Below are 22,709 nucleotides of genomic sequence, written 5' to 3' on the forward strand. Positions count from 1 at the left end.
CAGGGAGCTCACTTTTCCTTTAGAGAAATCTTATGTGAAAGTAAACAAAAAGTCAGGGAGTTTCTTGCTCTAAAAATTCTCCTAATTAGCCAGAATGTTTCTAAAATGTTTCCCAATGCCCAAAAGCCCAGACTTAAAGTTTATACTACTAAAAAAATGAATGGTAACAGTTTTACATATAAAAAATTTGCCAAATTTTCTTAACTAAAACTTTGAAGTAGCTTCTAATCAGAGAAAAAGAAAACAACAACTATCCTTTGCCGACGTAAAAGGAGTAAAAAATAAAATTGGTCTTACATTCTCAGGTAAATTTTTGGCAATGGCACTGTGTGGCATGGGTTCAATACAAAGCAAGTGAATAATTTCTCTCATTGTGACCTCTTCTTTGGTCACATTTCCCACTCCAGGTACATATCGCTCTCCTAATATAAACAATAAAAAGTAAAACAATTAATTGCTATTTAAATCTTGTCCCACCAGGAGCACTATACACAGAATATTGCATTAAATTAAGTCTATGAAAGAAGGACCGAAAATTATCCAGACATGTTTCTAAATCTGAATAACACAAGTCTATTTGTTAAAAGATGAAGAAAAATGAAGAGATCTGAAAAACACAGGCCTCCACTTGACTTTCTTACACACACACACGCACACACACTCTCTCACACATTATAAACAAGGACCCTCAAAGTAGCATGTGTTTCTAATCCAGAAAACAAGGCAGATGGCATTGAATGAGCAGTGGTGAGTGCTGAACAACAGCTTTCAAGATCTTCCTCAACTTTGTCTTTACTTGTTATTTAAGAAAGAACAAAACAAAAACTGAAAAACTAAATACTTAATAATGTTTTCATGGGTTAGATGACAAAACAGTAATATGTATCAGAAATGACACTGTTGTTAAAATGCCCACATGACCAGATTTCCATTTTCCATTTCAATAAACTGCCAAATGTAGGGGAAAAATAGCTAAATTAACTACAGGAATGTCACTGGTGTTAACAGCATTTAATTTTCATTGCCACAAGAAGGCTTACAATATCTGGCCCTACATCACCTCTGATTTTCAATAGTACAACATATGTACAGAGTCCTATGACATCTACAACAAGGTCCTTTGCCTAACAGACTTGATAAATTCTACAAATTAGACAAAGAATGACTTTTTGTTAATGAAATCATTGTCAAGACTCATTCTTCTTTATATTTGTAAAGCACTTTGTAATGTTCTAATTTTTTTTCCCACCAAAAACAATATCCTCTAGAAGTTTAGTGCTAGAAGGAACCTTAGAGATCATGTAGATTATCTTCACATTTTACAAATCAAGAATCTGAGACCTAAATAATATAAATGGCATGCTCCTAACAGCTGATAGCCAGGAGAAGACTAGATCTTCTGATTCCTAATCTTGATCTTTTCCTACTTTGTTTCTTTTTCCCATTGCAAAAATCAGAGGCTACACACACACACACACACACACACACACACACACACACTCATACTCACTCACATATACACATACACATATACTCACATATATACATATATATATATACACACATTTATATGTATATACATATTTTATAAGGTTGACTCCTGAAATTGATGAATTTAAGGAATATAGCAAGTCTTAACTAAAATTCAAATCACATACAGGAAAACTCAAAACAACTTGAGTGAACACAGCAAAAGTAAAATAGAAATAATAATAAAATAGTAAAAACATAAAACAATAAAAATAATAGTAAAAAGAGAAAACAGCAAAAATATAGTATAGTACTATATAGGATTCTTCATATAGTATTTTAAGAATACAAAAGTTATCAAAGTTTTATAATTTAATAAAGTATATCATTTAACTTCAAATCTTTTATACATTTTTGCAGATTTTCTCCATTTCTTTCCCATCAGTTTCCTATGGAATATTCTAGACAAAAAGAGTTTATACCTGAAAGATTTATATCTCACTTAGTAATGAAGGCTTACCACACTTTCAGCTTAGATAAGCAGCTAGTTTACAACTAGCCTTCTGACAAACAAGTAAACTAGTGGCTAGAATTTCCACTAGGAAATATTAATACAAAGGAGAGTCTGCTACAGTAAGAAACAAGAGCCAGAATGAGAAGTCAAGGACTTTTACCTAGCTGGTAAAATCTCTAACAGAGAATATAACATAGAATATACTAAAGTAAAAGTATGGCCAATATTTTCATGAAAAAACAACAGACTGACACAATGAAAGTGTATGTTACTTAGACCTATGTTACGTTGAAATTTCATATATATATATACATATAAAATTATTAGCACTCAATATATAGGTATTTTTCATCTACACTTCTAACTATAAGAGTCAAAACAATTGTGAATCAGATATTGAAAAATGAAGATAGATGTGCTCTTTTAAAGCTGGGTTTCTAAACACATTAATCGTATTAGTCACATGAATATGTAACTAATATTCTATGCTGTATTTGGGAGAAGAGTAAAATGATAAATTTTAGCTCTTACTAATGCTCTTTCTAAAAAGTAACCCATGTAGAATATTACTCAGCCATAAGAAGAGATGAAATACTGCCATTTGAAACAACATGGATGGAACTCAAGACAATCATGCTAAGTGAAATAAGCCAGACAGAAAAAGTTGAAAATCACATGATATTACTTATTTGTGGGATATAAATTTAAAAGCAACAAATGAGCAGGACAAACAAATAGAGATTCATGGACATGGACTATTGGCTAGTGGTTACCAGAGGACTACAGACTAATGGTTACTAGTGGGGTAGGGGAGATGGGAGGAGGTAGATGAGGCAATGGAGAGTCAAATATAGGATTTAAGGGGTAAGCGAAGTGGGTAAAGGGGATCAAATATATGGTAGCTGAAGCAAACTAGACTTTGGGTGGTAAATACACAATAGAATATATAGATGTTAAATAATAATGTACACCTGAAAATTATATAATTGTATTAACCAATGTTACCCCAATAAACTTAATTAAAAATTAAATTTTCTTAAAGACAACAACAAGAAAAAAAAATAACCTTATTTAAGACCTGCTATTAAAAGCCCCCAAACAAATAATAAAATTTTGGCAAGGAAGCAGGATAAAAAAATAAATAAATAAAAATAAAAAGAAATATGAATATAAATAAATAAAAAGTAACTCATGTACTATTTCAAAACATTTTCATCTTACCCACAATATAGATGAGGAATTGAAGCATTTCTTCTATTAATGTATTATACTGTTTAATCAAATCCTATACAATCAAAAAACAATAAATTAGTTGCACGAGAACTAAAAACCTCTATAAAACATACATTTTTGGATTAAACTCATGGTCCACACAGTCCATTATTTTCTTTTAGACCACAGCAACATAGAATTATGAGGTGAATAATTTCCTTTTCTACATCAAATACAGCAAGGTTCACAATACCTGACACATAATAGGAAGTTAATAACAATTGTTAAATATTATTTTTTTCATTATCATTATTCCCCATAAAAACAAGTCAACAAACTAATTCTAATCTTTAACCTTTCCTCTACTATTGGCTTCCTTCTTACCTGGGCTGGTGAGATAGTGGCTTCAAACAGATACCAAACAATAATGGTGAGAGTACCCTTCTCTAACACACCTCTTGTTTAAGCACTGTAGTAAATGACATATTCATTTTCATTAAATATAAAACATGACTAAAAATTAGCTTTGTATTTTATATACTATTCTTTGGTCCTTGGCAAATGATTCCTAATTTGAAAAAATAAAATAATATGACTAATAAATTCAAAGTAGTCAAGAGCCCCTTTTATTTTCTGGCTTTATTGAAATACAATAGACAATTAGTTGCTTGTATTTACGTTGTACAATTTGATAAGTTTTAAAATCATAATTGGCATATAGTGGTATATTAGTTTCAGTTGTATAGCATAGTGATTAGAGATCTATAAAACTCAAAGTGATCACCCCATTAAAATCTAGTACCCTTCTTCCCCCTACATATATATTACATTAACTATTTTCCTTATGCTACACTTTATATCTCCATATCTATTTTGTAACTATCGCTTTGTGCTTCTTAATCGCTTTGCCCTTTTGCGCCATCTTCCCAAAACCCCGCTCCTATCTAGTACCCCTCAAAATATTCTCAGTATATATGAGTTTATTTCCTTTTTTGTTGTTATTTTGTTCTTTAGATTCCACATGTATGTGAAATCTTGTGATATTTGTCTTTCTCTATCTAACTTCATTCAGCGCAATATTCTCTACGTCCATCAAGGTAACATCTTTTTCCATCCCCTTCCTTTTAGTCTGTGTGCATCTTTTAATCTGAAGCGAGTCTCTTATAGGTACCATGTCGGGGTCTTATTTTCTTATCCATTCAGCCCCTCTATCTTTTGGTTGGAGCATTTAATTCTTTTCCATTTGAGATACATGTTGATAGGAACGTAGTTATTACCATTCTTTATTCATGTTTTTAATACATGTTTTTTCTTAAAGAAATCCCTCCAACATTTCCTATAATACTGGCTTGGTGTTGATAAATTCTTTTGGCTTTTTTTTGTCTGGGAAGCTCTTTATCTTTCGACTCTAAATGATAGCTTTGCTGGATAAAGTATCCTTGGCTGTAGATCCTAGGTTGTCATCATGCTGAATATTTTGTGCCAAGCCCTTCTGTCCTGCATAGTTTTGAGAAATGAGCTGCCAGTTTTATGGATGCTCCCTTGTAAGTAACTAAGTGCTTTTCGCTTGCTGCTTTTAAGATTCTCTTTTTGTATTTAAATTTTGACATTTGGCATTTTAATTATGATAGGTCTTGGTGTGGGTCTCTTCGGGTTCATCCTTTTTGGGACTCTCTAAGGTTCCTGGGGTTGTATGTCTATTTCCTTCACCAGGATAGGGAAGTTTTCCATCATTATTTCTTCAAATAGTCCTTCGATGTCTTGTTTTTCTTCAGGTATCCCTATGACACAGATATTTTTACATTTAATAGTATCTCATACATTCCTTAAATTATTACTATAGTCTTGGCTTCCTTTTTTTGCTGTTGAGTGACTGTCCTTAGCTCCTCCATCCTCTATATAGGTCATCTGATCCTCTTCTTTATTCACTGTTGATTCCAGTATATTCTTCATCTCAGATAATGTGTTGTTCATTTCTGACTGGTTCCCTTTTATAATTTCCATTTCTATTTTTATGTGTGTGTGTTTTTTATTATCTGTTTGTTAAAGTTCTCACTGAGTTCATCTACTCTTCCCCTAAATTCACTGACCATCTTTATAACCAGTGCTTTGAAATCTGCATCTATTAGATTGCTTGACTCCATTATTCCTGGATCTGTTTTGTTCTCTCATATGGTTTCTGTTTCTTTGTCTTCTCATTTTGGCTGCCTTTCCGTGTCTGTTTCTATGTACTAAGCGAAGCTCCTAAGTCTCCCAGCCTTATAAGTGTGGCATTGTGTAGTAGGTGACCAGTGGCACAGTCCTGAGAGGGGTTCACCTGCAGGCCAAGTTTAGCCCGAGTCTGTGCCCTTCTGGGGCCACCTGTTAAGATTCAGCAAGCAATCCACAGATCCTGTGTTTATAGTTGCCTCAAAAAGCCACGCCAGAAACTGCAGTCCACTGCCACCAGTGTAAGTCCTGGAGTTGGCTCAGCAAGGAGTACCAGACTCATCGAGCACACAACTGGATATAGCTTGGGTGGGACTGTGAGTTGGGGGAAGTGCAGTTACAGGGAATCCTCTGGGCTGAGCAACCTGTTATCCAATTCAATAATGTCTCGGCCAAGGCAGCGCTGCATCCACACACTGGGAAGTGGGAGGGAGCAAGAGAGGAACAATGGATACCAGCAGGACTTCTGCCTGGGAGAGCGTTGCCTCCAGCAACTGACAACTCAGTGTCCCCCTGTAAGTCGCTGGTACCCTCCGAGCGGCTGACCAGGAGCTGACGCTCAGAGCAAGCAGGTCCATCACCGTGAAAGTCTGCTCACAGACTCAGCCCCTTTCACAGGCGTCTGCAGCTGCCAGTTGCACTGTCATAGCTTCTGTCCCACTTAGTCTCGGGAGGGCAGCCTCATGTCTCCATCCTCTCCTACCTTCTACCATTGCAGGGTGATTTCTTATTTTTCTCCCTAGTTGTAGTGCTTCTGTTCAGATAGATCCCAGGTGACTCTGCTTGCTGTTTGCTCCATGTTTCCATCACAACTTTGACTTGGTCGCAAGAGGGATAAACAAAGCCTCTATCATCTACACTATTTTTTTTCATAAGAGCTAATTTTTAAACTGGTATCAAATATTAAAACAATAAAGATGGGACAAAACTCCATGAGACAAATTACAAACTGTGAAAAATGTAACAAATACGACAAATACTAAATAGGAAACTTATGCAAAAAACAAAAAGGGTAAAAGGTAGGAACAAAATTTATTAACAAAAATTGGGGAAGGCCAATAAACCATGAAAACATGGTCAACCTCACTGATAGTTAAAGAACTATGAATGAAAATGAAAAAACATCTTTCACCTATCAGATCAACAAAGAATAAAAAAGACCAGTGCCATCTAACCCAGTAGTACCAGGACCTAGTAACAACACATGGAAAGCAGTAAACAAGGGATGTTACTGGTTAACCATTACTTGCTCTTTCAGGGACAGTGCTTTGCTGGTCTTCTCTCAAGGATCTAATATAATGACCAGCAATCTCCACGTAGCTAGTGGGCAAAATCCAGCCAACAGCCTGTCTTTGTATGGCTCTGGTAGCTAAGAGTTTTTATAGAAAAACATTTCCAATCGATTGGATGTCAGGGAACACTAACATCGAACCTCAAAATTAAGTAACATATTATAACAACAAGAAAAAAATCCATTCTTTCCCTTAGACTTATATTACCAAAAAAGTATACTCCATTATTATTTTTAATTTCATCAATAAAATAGTAGAAATTTATTTTCTATTTGCTATATAAGTACCTACTTATTATATTCAATTTAACCTCTTGGCCCACACAAAGGCCAATTGGTACTATTGTTAAAAAGGAAATAATTACTGTTTTACCAATTCTAACTTTCTTTACATGTAATTTAAGAACGCAATTTTGTAGTATCATTTTTGAGATTCATATTTATTTGCCAAAGATTTTTTAAATTGTGATTATTGTTATTCATTTTCAAAGGAAGTTCACATTTTTAGCCTGTTTGTTAAATTTCTTTTGTCACAACTGACTGATTGTTACTAACACATTCCATTTTTGCAGTTTTTTTGTGGGTGCCAAATTATGTGCAGTGCAGTGTTAAAAGATAATTCAGAACATGTGAATATATGCCTTAATAAGTATTCAGTCTAGAAAGGCAAAAAAAGATATATACACTGCTAGAGAGAGCTTAAATCAGAGTAACTTTTCTGAGAGCATTTTGACATGTATTAAGAGTCTTAAGAACAGACTGTTTCCTCCAGCAAATCCACTTGTAAGAATTTATCTTAACAAAATAATTAGGTAAGTGTTAAACCTTGAGGTACAGAGATGTTTATAAAACCAAAAAACTAGAAAAATCTCTTCAGCAATAAGGAACTAAAGCATAAATACACTGATACAGTGTGATAATATAAAACCATTAAAAATGATCATGTAAAAAATGATGATGTAATTGTGTATTTATTTAGTGATTAAAAAAAAATCTATCAGAAGATTTTATTAAGCACAGGAAGAAAATTACAAAATAGTAAATACAAATGAACCAATTTTTCTTTAAATATAAGACACCAAAACTTTCAATGAGCATTTCTAGGAGGCAGTGTTTCATATGATTTTTCTTTTCCTTTTTGTTAATCTATATATTCTAATTTTTATAAAGTAAGAAGAATATATGTATGTACATGTAAATATGTCTGCATATTATATGTATCTGTTATTTTTATAGATATACAAAGAGAATAAAAATCTTAAATATGATTAAAATTGTTAACAATATTTCCTTTGGAACCGATTCACATATCGGTTTACATTACTTACCTGGTCTTTCATGGATATGGTCTTGTTGAAAGCATCAGTAAGTTCATACCTCTGAAGTACTAATAACAAGAATTTGTTGGGATCCATCAAAGATGCACCAATCTATGAAAGAAATACAGCATCATGGATCTAGTGTATTAAATGAAGAAACATTAGGTCTATAGAAGATAATATAGTAGTCTTTTCCATTTCTATAATACCATCTTTTAACAATGAGAAAAATTTAATAAACTTAAAAATAATTACAATATTGTCTCTTTTTATGAAGAATCTGAGAAGGGTTAAAACATAACTATCAGAAATAATTTAAATAGGTACCTGAAGCATGATGATATCTTTGTCGTACATTTCTTCTCTGCACTTAACATCTTGGTAATAAAACACCTATAAAATAAAAGGTAGGATAGAAGCTAAAAGAATTATTTTATTTTGAATAGAATTCTTAACAAGACCTATTCTTAAAACATTCTCTGTACCAGAAACCTCAAGAACTACTTAGTATTAAAAAAGTTGTTACTCTACAAATCATTTTAAGGGATTTATAAGCATAAAGTAAGATAATACGGCAAGAAAATACTTCATAGTTAAAAATGCTCTATTTATTACTCTCAACATGTGTAACAAAAATATTTCTTCTAAGTTTAAAATACTCACTTCAATAAAGTAAATCAATTTCTACAATCAATCATAATACCATTTCCCCACCAAGAAGTACATTTACAAGTCCAGTTTCCCCACCTTTTAGAAAAAGCACTTCATATTTGCTCTAAAACAGAAGGAAAAATTATAAGGTAGCCTTCAACTACGTCAGGTGGTAGAAAGATTACAGGTTCCCAAGCAATCTTCAGAAAAGACCTATCTTAATAGGCAGGTTTCTGGCAGTACTACCAGCTTTCACCTAATCTATCCACTCAAAAGGATAAAAAATAGAACTTTCATTTCTGATTTTATACAAGAAAATAAAAAGCATATACTCAGCAAAATTCAAGCACACAAAGTAAAATTATATAAAAGAAAAAACAATCAGAAAATGAACACATTCATAAATGAATAATCGGCCTTGCCATACCTGGCTAATGAGAGAGAGCCCATTTCTTCGCCACATCTCAGCAACAACCTGGGCAACCAATACCAGACAACGCAAAGGATATTCCACTAGAACCTCTACTTGAAAGTCCTCCTGAAATAGGGTGAAGTCAATTTCATTAATTCTCAGGTTGTGATGTGTCTCAAAATTATGGCACTATATATTCCTCATTTTTCTTATCTGTAAAATGGAAGGGCTTGAACTAGATGACTCTTAAGTCCCTGTGATTCAGATTTCAATGTAATATATATATATATTTACATATACATATGTAAAATTAGTTAAGTGGAAATTATTCAAGTGGGTTTCAAAATGTTACTTTTCTTCCCACTTATCAACCAGGAGGTGGTTGGAATAGGGTATAAGCAAATCCACATTTAACAGAGTCACTTACAAAAGGCACAAATTCATGCAGTCTTGAAACAGCACCCAACCTGCTTAAACGCACATGAAGACCTAAAGGTTAAAAAAAAAAAAGGAGGAAAATGAGAAAGCAATAAACTAGGTTAATTTGTTGCCTAATTTAATTCATCAAGTTTGGAAACTTGCTAGATTTAAATATACATTTTAGAAATAATACCTTAGAATGCAAACTTTTGATTTCTCATTTTGAAACACAGTGCTATTAACATTTAAGATTCTATACTTTACGAGGTGTGCTTATACATTATATGAACTATGCTGTCTCTCAAGATATGCTTATTCTGCTCTTAACCAAGCATCAAAAGAAATGAAAGCTTATCTAAGTATTTCTTTTTTAAAAAAAAAGTGACACAAAATTGCACATTATACCATTTACAAAAATTAAAAAGGAACCAAAGACCTAAACACATGAGTTAAAATTATAAAACTCTTAAAAGAAAACATAGGGAAAAGGCTTCATGACATTGGATTTGGCAATAATTTATCAGATATGTAACACCAAAAGCACAAATCACCAAAGAAAAAATAAATTAGATGACATCAAAAACAAAAACTTTTGCTCATCAAAGGACCCTATGAACAGAGTGAAAAGGCAACCCACAGAAAGGGTGAAAATATCTGTAAGTCATGTATCTAATAAGCAGTTAATACTCAGAATATATAAAGAACTCCAACAACTCAACCACAACAAATACATCTGATTTAAAAAGACAAAGAAAAAAAAAATAAAAAAATAAGAAGACAAAGAACTTGAATAGACATTTCTCCAAAGAAGATATATACATGGCTTATAAGCACAGGAAAAGATGCTCAATATCACAAATCACTAGGGAAATGCAAATCAAAACCACAATGGAATACCATTTCATACTCAGAAAGGCTATTAAAAACATAAAAAATAACAGGTGTTGGTGAGGATATGGAGAAATTGGAACCTTTGTGCATTGATAGCAATGTAAAATGGTACAGCTGCTATGAATTACAGTATGGCAATTACTCAAAAAATTAAAAAGGAGAATTATCTTAAAATTCAGCAATTCCACTTATGGGTATATACCACAAAGAATTGAAAACAAGGGTTCAAACTGATATATCTACATTGTGTTCATAACAACATTATTTATAATAGCCAAAAGGTGGAAACAGAAGCATCCATTGGTGAATAAATGGATAAAACAACGTGGTACATACACATTATGGAGTCTTACTCAAATTTAAAAGGGAAGAAAACTTTGGCACATATTACCATATGGATGACTTCTGAGAACATTATGCTAAGTGAAATAAGCCAGTTATGTAAGTGTATGATTACACTTACATGAGGTACCTAGACTAGTCAAGTCATACAGATAGGAAGTAGAATGGTGGTTGCCAGGGAGTGTCAAATAGGTACAGAATTTCAGTTTGGGTAGATGAAAAAAATTCTGGAGATGGATGGTAGTAATGCTGCACAATAACAATGTACTTAAATGTAACAAAACTGTACACTTAAAATGGTTAAAATGGTAAATTTTGTGTTATGTATACTTTACCACAATTAAAATATAAATACACACATTTCCATAAAATTGCTAAAAAAAAAAATTTTGACAGGACCAATTTACATGAAAATGCAAATCAAAGAATGATTAAAGAAAATCTATTATTTTTTTCTTTCAGTGGTGAATGAAACAGTGACATACAACATGCTGGTACAATCGTGCAGAAAAGAGTAAAAATCAGCAGCAAGATTTTACTATAATTAAATTTGAGTCGAAGAGGAGTAACCAAGTTAGTCTTTAAATGTGTACTATAAGAATTATTTGACCCAGATAAAAAGACCCGGGTAAATAAGCATCCTTAGATGTTCTGGTGACAGCTCTTTGAAGGGCAGTGACAGTGACAGCTCTTAACTGCAGGATCTGAGTATGTCTGTACATACTGAGCACACAACAAAATTAGAAATGATTCTACTACTCTAACATCTAGAAAACAAAGTTAATAGAAACAAAACATATACACTCACCAGCAAGAGTCCTAGAGAGTGGCAGATGTATGCTTACAAGATCTTCAGATACTCTGTAGGACTTAGTTTCCAAAGTATGACCACATAATTGCACTACTATCTTGCTACTAGACATAAAACTTGTACTACACCTCATCACAGCTCTGTGACATTCTTCATAAGCCATTAGTAAGAGTTCTTCCTAAAAGGAAAATAAAAATGTGAATAAATTGACAAATTATCTACTTTATGACCTCACTCAATAAATACTAAATATAAATACAAAGTTGTTATATGTATTAGTAGGGCTACCTCTATAGGATCTGCAAACCAGTAGGAAATACCAGACTATCAGACAAATAGATGGACGAATGGATGGACAGATGGACAGGCAGACACAAACATTTACAATGGACAGACGGACAGACACACACAAACGCTTACAATCAAAGCAAACAATTGCAAGTACACGTAAATAACAGAAATTACCCTAAGAGGGCCCCCCCCCCCAAAAAAAAAGAATCTCAAATAACTGAGAAGACATATTTGTGAAAGCAACTTTTGAATGGGGTCTAAAGAATATACAGAATTTAAGTGGGGAAATTATGAGGAAATGGTGGCCCTGTAAACAAAGATATAGAATAAACAAAGAAATAAAGGGAAGTACAACCTCTGTTCAGGCATTGGAAAGGAATAAAATTAGATAAACCAAAAAGTTTTATGGATGGGATTAACACACAACTAAATTAGAAACATGCCTTGACATTGGCATGTGAATACATTGATGGTGTCTCAGTGTACTTCTTCAGGGTGTCACTGATGATGACAGAGTAGAGAGGGTAATGTTAGGAACCAAGGAAACCAATAAGATTACTAGGAAGTTGAATCAAGTGCAAGGTGATAAAAGGTGATAAAAATCTTAACTAGAGTGGGAGAAGTCAGGGCAAAAAAGAATGAACCTATAGGAAATAAGAGGGTGAGTATGGCAAAAAGAGAGGAGTCAAAGGTCACTTTTTAAGATAGTATTTATCATACTGATTTTATCTTAAAATAGAAATGCTGTCTTAGAAATCTGCCCATTAATTAAAGGGATTGAGAAGTTCAGTGTCTTAAAAAATTCCTGCTTGATTTTGTTCAACCTAGCATTTCCCAATCTTATATGAACACAGAGCTTATTTTCCTGTCAAAAGATCTGTTAACATTTAACACACAGAATGCAATGACTCTGAGGTTTCTTATATAGATGTATGTATGAATCAGAGTATCATTAATAAAACAAGGGCAGTCAAGAAGAGAAAATGCAAGTTGGAAGTAGAAGGAAATGATGACAATTCAATTTAATATATTCTGAGTTTGAAATATAAGTGTAAGATCTAAGCAGGAAAGTCTAGCAAACAAACAAAAGCAATATTATAGCTTGGGACAATCATCTCTATGAAGTTTTAATTAAGGTGGTAGAAATAAAAGATCTGTAAGAAAGAGAAGAGTATACTGGGGATGTCTCATTTAGTAGCCAAAAGGAATTGGGAGGAAAGAGGCAATCACTATTGTGAAATGAATAGTCACAATAGAAATCTTATGATAATACAGGTTTGTGAAAATCAGAAGGAAAGAAAATTTCGAAAAGGTTAAGATACTCAACAAAATACAATACTACAGACATTTTTTACAGAAGATGGGTACTTAGAGAAGATCTCTGAATTTGGTTACTAAATAGATCCTTTGAAATGTTCAAAAACCAGTTCCCGTCGATTTGTAAGTGTGGAATCCAGACTCTAAAGAGGTTTTAAAAGCTAAAGAGTAACAATAGTAAATGAAAGTGATTCAGAAGGTTTGGAAGATGTAAAGATAAACAACAGACACTCTGACCTCACCTCCAACAATTATGTATGTCCTCCATAAGAGTGAGGGGAGCCAAAAATATGTGCTGTGGCTAGTTGCTGTCCTTATTGTTCTTTAAAGCTACTGTGCTACATTAATGTCTTTTGTTGTCTGTGAGTATGACTGCCACTCTGAACCTGTGACATACTGCTGGTGGTGGAAAAAAGCCAAAAAGAGAGAGAATACAGTTCACGGAAGCAATGCAAACAAGTAGGGGGCTTTTATTCTTGTTTACAAAGATAAGGGAGTTCTGTGTATTTATAGACAGATGAATGAAAGAGTGGGAAATACCAGAAAAGACAACTGAGGAAGCAACTCCAATAAGTAATATGGACTGAGACAAAAAGCCTAGGTAGAGACATTAGTTTCTTAGAAAGAAAAGATGAAAAGAAAGAGACCGATAACGAAGATATGGAGAAACTTAGTGAAAAGACTGTGGTGAGAGGTAGATAAAAACTGGAGAAGATGAAAAAATTTGACTCAGATAATGTCAATTTTCTCAGAATAGAATATTCACAAAAGAAAATCTGGAGTAGGTAGGATTGTGTGTTTAAAGAGAGTTATGCTCTAAAACTATTGCTTAAGGAAATACATTTGTTCTATATTTCGAAATTAATTTTAATGGTTTAACATATAACAAAGCACTTAATTGAATAAATAACCACCCCTCTCCATTGCTGGAATATTTAAAAATCTATATTGTCCTAATTTTCATATTATTTATATTTATGTCCAAAGAAATAATACATACATAAATAAATAAATGTGTTATATTATTTAAATCCCTACATTCCCAAAGGTAAATTAAACTACCATAGAGCATATTTTCTAATTGTGTGAAAAACTGTATTTTCTCCTAAATTTATTGAGACAAATTCAAATATACAAGAAACTACTTAAAAAATAAAACTTCACATCAAGAAAGTTGCAACATAAAACTATATTATTAACTAAAGAGCACTTTAAAAGGCACTGCCCCTACTAACACTTTTACTTACATCACAAGCACACCACTCTTGAAACATGAGTAAAATATTCTTCAATTGCATCTGTATAGCAATTGCAGCCTCCCAGTCAGGATCCACTTCTATGTGTTGCCCAACCTGCCTTCTAATTTCTTCCATTCCCTGCAAAAAAAGAATGGGTACATATGGGCACTCTTTCTTTGTTCCTCCACTGGTAAAATATATAAAAAATTGTCAAGATTCACAAACGTATATGCACAGTTTCTTAACATGGCTGTTATACTAGTCAGAATGCATGGGTTCAAATCCCAGCTCTGTCACTTTCTCACTGTGTCTCTGGTCAAATTACTGCTAAGCTGCAATTCCTTTATATGTATAAAGGGGAATAATAATAGTAAATATCTCGTAAGATTGCTATGAAGCTCAAGGGATAATGCATGTAAAGTGCTTACTACAGTATCACATGGTAAGCAATCAATAACATTAATAACAATAGCCATAGTTAACTAAGGTATATAGAAAGATCTATTAAAGGAGGATAGGGCAGCGTTTAAATTTTATTTCCACTTTGCTAGATATATCTTTCTCCAAATAAAATCCACAATTTGCTAAAAAAAAAAAAAAAAAAATTAAGAATTAAGGACTGGGGGTTACAGTTTTAAAAATAAATATATCTTACTGATGTACAGAAGAACTATATCATACCTGCATACAGGTAAGAATCTTCAAAAAAGATCGAAAACCTTCAAGAAAATGCTTTCTTAATCCTTCTGTCCATACTGTGGGCTTGCTGATAAGGATATACCTATAATTTTAAGAGACAAAGAAATATTTTACTTTCTTATTTTGAGATAATTTTAAGGTTCTCAAGGGCTATAAACAATGTTAATGCATCAAAATTAGAGATTCTAATTTCTTATAATAATTAGAAGCTCTGAGAAGAGCTAGAATTATACCAGCAAAATGTGAATTCTCTAAAAGAGTCAGAAGTCAAAACTAAGTTTGACTTCCCTACTCAGTAGTCTGATTAAGTGATTGGATAACCATAGTACAGATTTTCTACGACTTCACCCAAAGGGCAAGCTAAAATACCTTCGGCCTCAAAATGCAGGTCAAAACTGCATATGTTGTACAGCTGAAACTTACTAGATTTCGTTAACCAATACCACCATAAAAAATTTAATTAATTAATTTTTTAAAAACTGCATATACAGGATGTATGCTGTTTATATAAACCAACTCTTTCAGAATATTTTATAAACTATAAAATATTTATTGTACACTAAAATTATACATTTTCCCTTCAAAGGCATGCAGGCATGAGAATTCCAGAAAATTTGCAACGCGTACAGTAGTTTGGTCTAAGAGGATTCAACCCCTTTGTTGTTGCTGCTGAGTGTGCAATGGCCAGAGATTTGTAAATCTTGTAAACATCTCCAAGGGTTCCCCAGAGCTATTCATTCCTGCTGCTGGATTTTAGCAAAACAGATATACAATGGTGGCGGGGGTGCGGAGATTTGGAACAAACTTCCTCCCTTCAGGTTTTTTGTAACTCAGAACCCAGAAGATAATTATGGTAAGCACCTATGTCATCTTGGCTAACACATCAAGATATATTTGTTTCAAGATATGAATAGATTCATTTTAGCCTACCATTTATATGACCAATATTTCTTTTGGCTGTAAAGATAATGAATAGTTTCATACCTAATAAGAACAATGTTTATCATGAAATGACTTCTTAGGAAGCAATCATTAATAATTATTTAAAATTATTTTGCATTCAATCAAAATTAATTCCTGTTAAATACCAGGTATTGGGAACATAAACATGAACAAGACACCCTGCCCTTGAGGTTCAAAGTGTAGTGGGGAAGACAGATACATATACTGAACACTGCAATCCAATGTTACACACTTAAATGGATGGATGGATGTATACATAGATTACAAAGGAGGTAATGTAGGAACATAAAAGATAAGGCAATAAAGACAAGAGAAATTTTTTTTTTGTAAACAGTAAAGATTGTACTTTAATTTTCCCCTTTCTTTAGATATCCTTTAATATGCTGAAAGTACATTTAAAATAGAATCATCAGAACCTTATCAAAGAAATAACTTTGAAATACACTAATTACCTTCTAAATCCTTTATCCCTTTTTAAAAAACAAAGGTAAAAAAGACTAAAGTTTAAAATCTGTAGCAATGAACAAATGGCATTAAAGTTTGGTTGTTCTCCAGAGTATTGCTACTCAAAAGTATGATACACAAACCAGAGCGTCAGCATTATCTGAGTGCTCTTTACAAATGCAGAATCTTAGATTCTAGTTAGACCTACTGAATAATAACCTGCATTTGAACAAGCTCCCCAAATGATTTGCATTCATATTAAAATTTGAGAAGCACTGATCTGGAGAAGATAATTTACATTTCTAGTTTTTAGTGACCTCATACCTGATCACTGCAGCTGACCTGGCAAGTAGAGATGTAAGGGATAGAAAGAAAGTGTAAGGAAAGGAAGAGAAGGAAAGGAAAAGGGGTCTGTAAGTAAAAATAGGTGGCAAAAGCAGTAGAAAGAGAGGGAGAAAAGCAAGAACAGGGTGGGAGAGTAACAGCAGGTAATTTGGCTTGAGAGCCTGCTCCTTTTTCAAAAATAGGAACGAACAGATTAAGAGTGATAAAAAGATAATATTCACTTATTAGAACCAAGGTTCAACTGGATCTCTTTTCTAAGTTTCATTTCCATAGTGAATTAGCAACTGAGAAACAAAGTATCCCAACAAGTATTGTCTATAGAGAGAGAGATAAATGAGACTAAAGTATGAAAGGTTTATTATTTAATATGAAGGAGGTAACAATCCCTTCCTTCTACTAGGCAGACCTCAAAGTACTGTGTTCATTTCTTGGCATGCACCGTAAGCGGTACGTAGTCAATTAAAACAGGTTCACTAGAGAAGAACAATGATTTAAAAGGAATTTTTAATATGAAATGAGTAGTTAAAGAAACTAAGGCAATTTAATCCAGTGAAGACTTAGCAGATATGTTGGCTGTCTTCAAGTTAAATGAGAACTTAAGTTGTTCTGAAAGGACAAAAGGAAACCTGGAACCACAGAATAAAAGCTATAAAAAGAATTCAATATAAAATAAGAAACTTTTAATAGTTGGGAGTTCCTACTCAAAGGGTGGAATGCACTGCTTTGAGAGAACGAAAATTTCCTGAGACAGAATCAACAGTTTCTAATAGTACCAACAAACTTATTTCATGGCTAGCTAGAGAGATGAACAGTATTTTTGATGAGACTCTGGAAAACCACAAATTCTGGAAAAATTTAAACTTTAATCTGAAAACAAAAGACATTAAATATTTGTAGTTATTTCTGATTTAAAAGCTGAGTTTCAGGAATAAGTGGTAAATGAATATGTATACGGAGAAAGAGTAAAAATAAGATATGACCACAGAATTTCTATAATGAATGACTGAGAAAACCTATTAAAAAACTATTTGTTAAATAAAGCACATATCTGGTTGGTGTTTTAGGCTGGGTTTCAGAGGTTTTCTTGGTGTTTATGTATTCTATGAGGCTACATACATGATGTAGTGAAAGGAATGTGAGTTTTACAGATAAATAATGCTAGGCTCAAATCCAAGTTCTGCCACTTAGCTTTGCAACGGTAAGCAAGTAATTAGAATCTACAAATAAAAATTATATCACCAATCTTATGAGACTGTTGCAAGAATAAGATAAGATGAAATAAGAAAAGCTCTTTAGCTCATAGCAGTTACTAATAAGTAACATTGGACCCTTGTGAGAGTGAATTACATGAGAAGCCTAGCACAGTATATACTGAACGGGTGCTCAAAATATGTTATCTTTCCCTTGTCCTTGTCATTAGAGATATCTAATTAGAAATATCTAATGACAAGGACATTACCTCTATTTAGGTAAGACTGTAGGAGAGAAGTTATAAGCATCCCACCAGGATCTCTAAAGTTTTACCATATGGGTAAGTGTCCAAGGGTGTGCTGACTCTAAGTTACTCGCCAGCGAGAATAACTATAGTCAGAGATCCATAAATTAAAATGTGATAAAACAATGATCATTTCTCTGGGTATAAAAAACTCAGTTATAAGACTACTTCACGGTAATGAGAGCCACAGTAAAAAGATTTTTGCTATATAGTAGACCAAAAAATGACGACTACACTGATAATTTAAATACTGCCATTTGCCTTACTGTTGAATTGTACACCTGAAACTTACTGGATTTTGTTAAGCAATGTCTCCATAATATAACATAACATAATAAATATAAGTATATAAATATATTAATATAATAATATAACATAACATCATAACATAACATTATAATTATAAACAAATACGTAAATACTGCCATTTGGAGCTTTGTGTATGTTGTCTGCGCTGCATAACATGTAATTTATATATAATTTATGACTCACACTGGCTAAACGCTAACTTACTACAGTCCTCATTTTACTTGTACTAAAGATGCTATAAAACAATTTGCAGAATTTTAATTTAAATGTCAAAATCGTATTTAGAAATTGAGAAATTTGAAAAGGTCTGAAAGCATTTTCCTCAGTAATATCAAGGATTCAATGCATACTTCTAGAAATCAAATGTATTTTTTAAATATATTTCTAGGTTGGTTTGGAAGCCTATTTGTGTCTACCAGTCTATACTCTACATGGTCAGTAGAGGAAGTAGACAAAATTAGATTAGATTTATTTTTGTTCCCTTAAATGCTAGAAATAAATAATTATATATACCTTGGAGCTCTTTATTTTAAATAACAAACAGAATGAAATATATTTCATCCTAATATATTCTTAAAAGAAAATAATTTTATGATTTATCGAAGAATTGCTATCATAACCCTTATAATATTCACTATCGATTTCTAAAACAAATAGAAATTTATTTCCTTTTAGGTCCAACAATCCCAAATGTGATCTATCATGTGATTCCCACTTCAGTTTAAAAGGAAACTCTCCATTCTCTGCAGGGAGAAAACCTTAAGAAATCCCTGATGAATATAAATAACTTGGTTTATATGTATGAAAAAGGGAGATAAAAAATAATTCGAACTAAGCAGATCATCTGAAATGATGCACAAAGAGACTATACAAGAACAACAGAACCAAAGTGCATGAGTGGAAGTGAGTGGAAGGCATTGTAATTATGATGGAGATTCATTTAGTGACTCCAAGAGACCCTAAGTTCCTCAGTGCCTTCTTTATTAGTTTGGTTTTAACTCTATAAGAAGTCTTCGCTTAAAATATTTGTTGACATTAGACAGTTACATTTCTTTGTACTTCTTTTCAGTATAAAGAGAACCCTATCTAATCAAAAGGATCAGAGGTTTATTTATAGGACAGAACAAATAAGTACATTGTGTTTAATAGGTACCCTCACCTTTTGTCTCCAATGACTTACTTTAGATCACATATTACAGCATATACTCTTCCCAATTTGTCCTGGCTATAACCCTGGAAGTTGAATTTGTTGTTCCTATCCAAGTACTCAGGCAATACTTCTAGCAGAGTTTCAGTAATGATAGAAATAACATTCTGCTCTTCAATAAGATGTCGAGCCTGTAGAATATTTCAAGAATATTGTCTTTAGTTTTAACTCATTATAGTATTAACTTACAATATTCATTCATTCAGTTGGTCAGTAAGTAATTTCTAGTATGTTTACTGAACATCACAGTACTCAGTCTCACAGAACAGCAATTTCTGAGAAATTATTTTCTAGTAAAAATTCCTTACACCTCAGTAATTAAAAAACACCTGTCTAGACACCCCAAGCCTATTACACAGATTATCTACAATGTTTGCCTTCAGTAAGCATATCAATGAGCAAAAGTAGACCAAACATAGATATACTTCATGACTTCTATCACATTATTATTTATTCTTGCACCTTCCCCTCATTCCCAATCCAATGTTTCTTCCCCATCATTTTCTCTGGACTTGGAAACAGAAAAGCAGAAATAGTTAGCCAAATTGTCCAGAAGAAATTGGAAAAGTATACAAAACAACAACAAAACACAGATTCCTCCACTCTCCTCCCATCCCCATGCAGCATCATATCTCACGTAAATGCTTGACAGTCATACTCTCTTGCTGCTTTGTTTCACCTTAATCTATCTACTCCACCACACACACACACACACACACACCCCTCCCTCCCTCCCACCCACCCACCCACCACCGCCACCACAAACCAAAAACTAAAGAACAAAAAAACAGCAAAAAAATTATTTTGGTATTGAAAAGGCACTGCTCTTCCTAAGTTACTCTAGAAACTGAGAAACCAGCTCTAGAATTCACCTGCGGGGATAAGAACTTTAGGACAAAGGTAGTGCCAATTGCTCCCAATTCACAAGTTATCTAGTCTTGGGATACCACTAAAGTATCATTCGCATGCAGATACTACTTAAGTATTATTCAACTTTCAAAATGGAATTAGCCCAACATAGTGATTCTGACATTATTTTGATTCACTATTAAGCAAAATTCTTAAAAAGCAAAACAAGTTTTACTTAGCAAGATCACAAAGAAATTAATACATACCAGTGTAGGAACAGTAAACATCTGAACAGAGAGTGCAGTTACAGAGATACTTCTGTCATGATCATCACTGATGTATTCTTTCTGCAACTGTTTATAATACTGAAAGACATAATAAATAAGTGGAGAATCAATTACAAATGACAACTTAAAACTTAAAATCCCAATTTTAACAGCTGCTGCAAATTTGTTTCTATGTATAAGATGAAACGCTTTATAATTCCTATTTCTTAAGGGAAATAATATGGTCAACAAAAATATATTAGAAAGAGAATAATGAACAAAAGACCAAACATGAACTCAGCTACCCAATCTAGTAGAACTGGCAGTGAGAACTACAAAAAAAAAACAAAATGTACAAAATACACAAACAGGTAAAAGTCAGAGGACTGAAATTGTGCAGTTATATCCTTTCTCCAAACAGAATTTGGGGCAATCATTAGCAAATTCTATGCCAACGATATAGGGCAGGGACTATGTTCCAAGTATTTAAAAACTGATGACTCAGAAAACCAAGCAGATAGATTCAATCCAGCCTTAAACAGAATAGATCCTGGCTGCACATAACTTCTTATCCATATTAGTGCATACCAGTTTAAAATCAACCCTGACATGTGGGGAGAACAAAAATAATACATTCAGTCATTTATCATGTACAGTGCTGGATCCTTGAGTTACATATTTAATTTTATCCACCAGAATTCCCACAAAGTTTAAGAGGTAACCATGGTATACAGAGAAATATAATTTTAGTAAGGAGAACGGATTTTGTATAAGAAAAAATTTCATTTCAGATCCTACATATAATCCAATATTACACCTCTTAGAAGTTTTAAAATAGAGTTGACCATCCGAGTTGTCATCACCTTTCGAGAAACCGAATGTCTTATTTACTTTTAATAATCTACTTCTAAAATCCAGGGAGTGCAGGTATCTTATGCCATAGTATCATATGGCTTCAATAATCACTATGTCACTCTCTGCTTCCAGTTCTATCCTGGTTCCTACCTTTTTACTGTCTTCAGTTTTACAAGAACTGCCTGCAACTCAAAATCAGAGAAAACCAACAAATACTTATTGAATATACTGTATAAGGCAAAGCAGGAGATTGAAAGAAGTCCCTGTTCTATGTTATATTGCAAACTAACTTGATAGACAGAAAATATATAACAATGTAAAGAATACACAATAGATCAATAAAACAATATTTAAAAGCTCTAGGTTTTATCTTTACGTTTCAGTCTCAGTTAAATATAACTTTTGACAACCTAATTCCTGTCTCCTTTTAGTATTCATATATGTTCCTTTTCCCTGCTATGCCTTTCTATTAATCACTTCTACTCTCGTAATAATTTTACTAACAGGCAAATAATTAGGAAAAATGAATGAATGTGATATCCTATTGCTCTATCTAGACAAATAATAGGTCATTTTTATCCTATCTCCTCTTCTAGACTATTGTTTCCTACCACCAAATGTGAAAATAAAAGAATGTTTGACAAAGAAATGAATCATAAAATTAATTTCTTGACTCAAAATTATCTTTGTCATTTCTATTACTTCATTTACAAAAAACATTTTCTATTTTGGTTTGTTGATATCTACTTATAAAAAACAATTACCTTCACAAATTCCATAGCAAAGAATTTTTTGTATTCCAGTTCCATAAAAAAACTGCTGAAGATCAATTCGTGAAGGATCTTACGGGCACCTATAGATCATTTTGGGGGGAAGTAGGGGAGTATCAT

At 32.9% G+C, this 22,709-nt stretch overlaps 1 protein-coding gene across 3 annotated transcripts in view; it reads right to left on the reverse strand.

Moving 5' to 3' along the window:
* The window catches only part of UBR1 (ubiquitin protein ligase E3 component n-recognin 1), a 108,204-nt gene that overhangs the window by 49,982 nt on the left and 35,513 nt on the right, over positions 1-22,709 (reverse strand). For all 3 annotated transcript variants that reach the window (XM_016144950.2, XM_016144948.2, XM_016144949.2), the window contains exons 11-22: positions 22,584-22,672; positions 20,965-21,063; positions 19,823-19,980; positions 15,069-15,168; positions 14,397-14,525; positions 11,539-11,719; positions 9,505-9,566; positions 9,093-9,203; positions 8,342-8,407; positions 8,024-8,125; positions 3,206-3,269; positions 298-422 (exon numbers count right to left, since the gene is read on the reverse strand). In XM_016144950.2, the coding sequence (XP_016000436.1) occupies positions 298-422; positions 3,206-3,269; positions 8,024-8,125; positions 8,342-8,407; positions 9,093-9,203; positions 9,505-9,566; positions 11,539-11,719; positions 14,397-14,525; positions 15,069-15,168; positions 19,823-19,980; positions 20,965-21,063; positions 22,584-22,672 (1,286 nt within the window). The remainder of the gene's footprint in view (positions 1-297; positions 423-3,205; positions 3,270-8,023; positions 8,126-8,341; positions 8,408-9,092; positions 9,204-9,504; positions 9,567-11,538; positions 11,720-14,396; positions 14,526-15,068; positions 15,169-19,822; positions 19,981-20,964; positions 21,064-22,583; positions 22,673-22,709) is intronic.

Source organism: Rousettus aegyptiacus, unplaced genomic scaffold (assembly GCF_014176215.1).
Source record: "Rousettus aegyptiacus isolate mRouAeg1 unplaced genomic scaffold, mRouAeg1.p scaffold_m13_p_3, whole genome shotgun sequence".
Classification (NCBI taxonomy): domain Eukaryota; kingdom Metazoa; phylum Chordata; class Mammalia; order Chiroptera; family Pteropodidae; genus Rousettus; species Rousettus aegyptiacus.